We start from the raw sequence: 6,110 nt of genomic DNA, 5'->3' as shown, positions 1-6,110 counted from the left end.
ACCATTGATGTTGCGTCGAACGATATATTGAATTTCATTCACGGGTAAAAATGCAGAAAGGTTCAACTGATTTACTTAATGGACCAGAAACAATACCCATGATGTCATACCTATTTCGAAGCAACCGTACATTGTATTTCAATTAAAGTAGATACTTCGTACGTAATTTATTTCATAAAACCGGTATTGTGTAGTCGAATGAATGAATAATAAATAAGTTTATAGTTTGAAGGCCTTTTGCTTAATTTGATTAAAAACAAACACAATGTCAAAATGACAGATATCAAAAATATCATAATTCTCAGACCCTGTTATATCATTTGCAACATGGGATTCTTTTTAATTTTGATAAAAGATAAGATCGATAGCAAACTGCGAGTGAATTTGATCCAAGTGCGCAGTCGTGTTGATTTGGATTGCGAATTTTCAACATACATTTAGATGTACGAATATTTTTACACATAAAATGTGAATTAGAAATATTTGAAACAAAAAATTTTTATAAAACAAAAATAAAAGCAAAATAATGAGAAGAACATTAAAGAATCAAGTATAAAAAATAGTATATAAGATTACAAATAACACTTTTTATTTCGCGCTATTCGTACTGTATTTCCATTTTGAGTAACTTCTATTCATTTAACGATAGATTACGTACTTTTTTATGCTAGAAAATATTCCAAGTGATATAAAAGTGATTTAAAGCAGCACGCCTTCAGATTCATGTTAATTTTCATGAATATTTTAGAAATGTATGAACTTGTTAAATATTGTGAGGTGAACGAATAAAGTAATTAACATATTGCAATCGGCACTTGCAATCCAAGAAAATTACCAAAAAATCGTCAACATATGCAAAAACAGCCCTTACTGCGTTAGTAACGCAATAGAAATATGGTAATAAAATACTGCAAAATCAGTCTTAAACCGCACATAACATGTAAAATATAACTTGGATTTTGAATATTTTTACCTTTCTTTAAGTACATTTTTTTAAATATTGATTTTCTTGAAATATTTTGGCAGCTTTAAGATATTTATTTTTTAAGATTTTCTGACCTTGAATCTGTAATAAATGGTTTTTTTAGAATAGTATTTGGTGACAGTTCTGGTATAATGACTTACAACAACAAAATATAATTATTGAAACATTTTATTTTATATATATTTACTATTTACATCACTTGATATTTTACAATAAATAAAAACTTCAACTTTGAATGAGACAATATACATTTATTGTACAAAGTGGAAGCATTAGTTACTTATCAAAGATGCAAGGAAAAAGGAAAAATATATTACAATAAACAAAAATGATTTTATATTACAATGAACAAAGCAAAGTTGGTTATAACTTTTTAAATACATTTACAAATGTGTCAAAAGAAACTGTAATTTCATAAACAACCGATAGAAATCAACCCGCTAATTTGATTTAGTTTCAGTTTAATTGCTCCGAGGTTTTGTCCGATATTACTATCAAGTGCTGATGTTGTTTCTACATTCCTAGAGACCTCTCTGAAACGATCCCCTCGAACTCTTCTTTAGCAGACAGTTTTGCTGAGCGACGTCGACGACCACCGAAAAATCTTTGAACTCGACCTGGAAGAAAGAAGGACATTTTGAAATACATGTATGTCAATGATAAACAATTTACCGTAATGAATCGTACATACATTAAGTAAAATATATTTAATTAATCGCGAGGTGTAATAGTTCATGCCTAAGATGTAAACCTTCGTCTGTTATAAGGGCCTCTGCATGTCGTAAAATCATATCGACCCGGGCTTCAAATAATTACGCCATGTAAGGATGTTATTCAGCTAGTTTACGTAAGATCGGCAAATACCACACATACTCATTTTTCCTTCCGTTCATGCTTGAAAAATAAGCACCTGATCGTGATGTCTTCCTCCACAAAAAAATCTGGTTTTTGTGCAATATTCACGAATATCAGTTATCTCCCTTACAGTGAATTGTCCTATTTCTCTCCCTTACACTATAACAAAACACACGAGTACTAACAAACATTTTTTTACAGCCAGGGGAGAGAACTAGAACATTACGTTTTTTAATCTTTATAGAGTACTCGCCCATGGGGAAAATTATTCATTTCCAGGATGATAGATCGAAATAACAACAGGTGACGTCACATTAGCCCATATAGTTAAAAGTTTACGTGAGGTACAATTATACTAAAAACATATTAGAGATCCGGACAAGCCTTATCTTTATTTGAAGCCGGTCCGCATAGTGCAATCGGTTAGAGCGCGAGACTTAGAATCTCGACATTGTGGGTTCTATTCCCGGGCTGGGCAACTAAAATACTAATCAGTCTTTTGGATGAGACGTTAAACCGAAGTCTCGTGTATGAGTGCTTACACACTTGGCACGTTCAAGAAGCAAGAGAAGCTTCTGGAATTGGGGCATCTTTCTGTATCTGTATCTTGCACTATCCTCCAAAATCTAAAACACTATTACAACGTACTCCTCTGGAAGACTCGCCAATATGGGCAACCGGTGGCGAGTATAAATAAACTTAACAAATATCTTTATTTGCCTATCTTATACCATATCATGTTTGTCGACTTTCACGCGACTTAAAAAAATGACGGAAATTTGCAACAATTTTTTATCCAATGATAGTGACTGGCATTTTTATCTGGGATTGTATCATCAATACAGATATCCAATAATATTTTAGCCATCATTTATTGTTTTGTGACTCGGATCAATTGAAAAAAATATAAAAAAAGGTATCACAAAGAGAAATACTCTAAATATGGAGGGAAATGACATTTGATACTGTCTCATGAACGAACAGTGCCTTATAACTTGGGCGAATTGCGTTGGTGTGTATTCGTGTTTACATACGATACTTCAGGAAGAGCCCTTGTTTTACGATTGTACTGACTCCATTCCAGCATTGCTTAATTAAGAGTTCATGTCAGTTAATACATTGATGTCATAATAATGTAAAATAACATCATATAAATGACGTCACACATTACCAGCACACAATCCCCTTAAGCAGGACTCTCCACGACCACATCTTGAACATCGGCGTCCAGGAATAAATGGGTACTGACCAATAAAATTACCACTGAAAAAAAGTTGATGAGAATTTATTAAGTGCACAATTTATTTAAAACAAGAGGTCTGATATGGCCCTAGATCGCTCACCTGACCAAGCGAAATCATCCGAGCAATTACTTAGACAAGCATCCTGACCATATTTGATGACAAGTGACTCAAAAATGTGACCTCTAGAGTTTTAACAAGGTTTATCCATATTTGGGCGGTGTGACTTAATTTTTGACCCCAGGTAACCCGTATTCAAACTTGACCTAGAAATAATCAAACTAAACTTGCAGACCATTTTCTAGGATATTTAAATCAACACAGTAGCCACTAGAGTGTTAACGAGATTTTTCTATTTTAATCTCCTCTGACCTAGTTTTTCATCCGAGGTGACCCATGTTCGAACTCATCTGAGCAATTACCTAGACAAGCATTCTGACCAAGTTTGATGACAAATGAGTCAAACTTGTGACCATTAGAGTGTTAACGAGGTTTTTCCATATTTGGGCGGTGTGACTTAGCTTTAGACCCCAGGTGACCCATATTCAAACTTGACATAGAAATCATCAAAACAAACTTTCAGACCAATTTCCAGGGTATTTGGATTAATACAGTAGCCACTAGAGTGTTAACAAGATTTTTCTCCTGTGACCTTTTTTTTCATCCGAGATGACCCACGTTCAAACTTATCCAAGCAATTGCCTAAAAACAGCATCCTGACCAAGTTTGATGATGATTGAGGCAAAATGTGACCGCTAGAGTGTTAACGAACAATTATGAACAGACGACAGACGACGGACATTCAACGATCTTAAAAGCTCAACCTGGGCTATAAAATTAGATCATTTAAAATAACTTTACTTGTGTAATTAAACTGAATGACTGACACCGTGGTACGTTTTACATTACAAATGAAATTGATATTATTTCTGTCTTTGATTCATCTTTCTACAAGATGGGGAAGTAATGCCCTACTGAGAATATCCTTCCGGAAACATAAGTTACTTTTTTAATCATGTTAGACGAAAGTCAAGATGATTTTAAGAAAATAAAACAATAGTATTTGACAGACACACTTTTAACTAATGACAAACACATCGGTAATAAACATTTATTTATTTCATAAACCAATTAGTGAAAGCTTTAAAATAAAGTCTTATACTTACGCTGGTGCGTAGAAACAAGCAAAATACATGGCATTTCTTTGGATTGAGCCTTGTCCGACCCTCAATAAAGGACAAAAACTAAGAGAACAGCCAACCCGTGAAGTTTGAGCCCAAATCAGCTTAAACCAACGAAAAATAAAAAAATAAGATTGATTATTTATTACAAATATAAACTGCATTTTTACCACTTTTAATCGTACTCATTATAAGACGAAGAAGTTAAGAAATTAGTCTTAAAACTGTAATTATATACTCAAAAGCATAGAATTATTGTCGAAAGTCAACTTCTCTTTATTACATACATTTAGTTTTTAACTAAAATTTTAATTCATCAAAGAGTGAACAGTACATTTTTGAATTTTTTTTTTAGACATTTACTTAAGTTCCTCTTTTTTGTGAAGCAATTTAAACTTTAAATATGGATAGGTGAACTTTGAATCCTTAATACCTGTGTATAATGACATGCAGCACCACAGCCTCGGGACCACCGATACAGGCGTTTCTCCGCTGCCCAGAGTCCTATAGACCGCTGTACAACAGACCTTGGAGGTACGGGTCGTCCCGTGCTTGTAAAGTAGGATAAATTCTGCACCAAGCCCTCTTCTTTGATGTTCAAAATAACATGTCTCGCTCCACTGAGCAGCTCTGTTTGCCAGGTAATTGTCCCATGTCTGTGTAAAATAATCAGCATAACCTTTTGTCTATGTGACATTTCAATATTTGAATACTACAAGTAAAGTCAACTACTAATGGAAGGCGATTGTTGAATTATTTTACAAGATTATTTATTAATATTTTGGAGTTCTCACTCAAAGAGCCATTTGAGTGAAGACATTCCAAACGCTCCTTATTCTGCTTCTTCATAAAAACACAAGACTTTCTTGCATATCAGACAAGACAGGATTATTAACCGTAAACATCGGTGCTATTTCCCCTCCCCCGTGTAAGACGTAATACGTGCCTTTTATGAAAGAATTGCGTCTTTAGAATATTGTCATTTTGCAAGATAGTCCTGTGATGTAAAATGATAACAATCTGATTTCAATATGGCTACGACCCCATCCCCCCTTCGATGCCCTTTCTTAATTTATAATGTACATAAAATTTTATTTTTTACAATTAGTTTTCTGTTACGTAAACAACCGGAGAAAGCAACGAAGTAAACCAATCAACCAATTTATGTCGTGTGCCAATGACCTTAATTAAGCAATCACATTTTTACATTGTCGATGAATGCTCAGTTTAAGGTCATCCTAAACGTTGATACATTTGAACTATTTGCGATCGCTAAATGCACATGTTTACGTCTTAATTTACCTGTTTCCTTTCCCGTCACTTTCATCTATTTTTTGTCATTCTTTCTCTAACTATTAACCTAGATTTTTGTGATCAAGTTGATCTGCTTGTAGAAATTTCATTTCTAGTAAATAATAATTTTACGCATTTAACGAGCACTTAAAAAGTCACTTGAACTGACTTTTTACTGTACAAACGTCGCTTTAATTGTTAAAATATTTGTAATGGATTGAAATAATTGCGTCTAGACACAATACGATCAAACGTTTACATGATAACTCAGTATATACGAGCGAGAAAGGTACATTTCTACTCTTGTTTTAACAAATGTGTGCATGTGTTCAAAAGCAATATTTTAACCTTTAACCTGATGGAGCCGGAAGTGATTCAAGTCCACATGGTCTGACTATACTCTATACAAAAATATATAAAGGTAAGGCATCAATGTATTTATTAAGGATTTATTAAAGGCACATCATGCCTCAGAAACAAATGTATTTGACTTCTTATGAAATGGAAACATGAATTTTATAATGTTTAGATAATAATGTTAGATACTTGTTACCT

General features: G+C 33.4%; 1 protein-coding gene across 1 annotated transcript; it reads right to left on the bottom strand.

Annotated features, from left to right (window-relative positions):
- Window positions 1–1,289: 1,289 nt before the first annotated feature.
- Window positions 1,290–5,834, bottom strand: LOC132716377 (peptidase inhibitor 15-like). The gene is made up of 4 exons (XM_060699643.1): window positions 4,696–5,834; window positions 4,248–4,366; window positions 3,012–3,103; window positions 1,290–1,602 (listed from the first exon to the last, which is right to left on the bottom strand). The coding sequence occupies exons 1-4, from the start codon at window positions 4,957–4,959 to the stop codon at window positions 1,499–1,501; spliced, it is 579 nt and encodes a 192-aa protein (XP_060555626.1). The 5' UTR covers window positions 4,960–5,834; the 3' UTR covers window positions 1,290–1,498.
- Between the last annotated feature and the right edge of the window lie 276 nt (window positions 5,835–6,110).

Source organism: Ruditapes philippinarum, unplaced genomic scaffold, assembly GCF_026571515.1.
Source record: "Ruditapes philippinarum isolate M1 unplaced genomic scaffold, ASM2657151v2 ctg238_1_1_1_1, whole genome shotgun sequence".
Lineage (NCBI taxonomy): Eukaryota > Metazoa > Mollusca > Bivalvia > Venerida > Veneridae > Ruditapes > Ruditapes philippinarum.
Note: the sequence above shows the minus strand (reverse complement) of the source record. Positions and strands in the feature narration are given on the sequence as shown.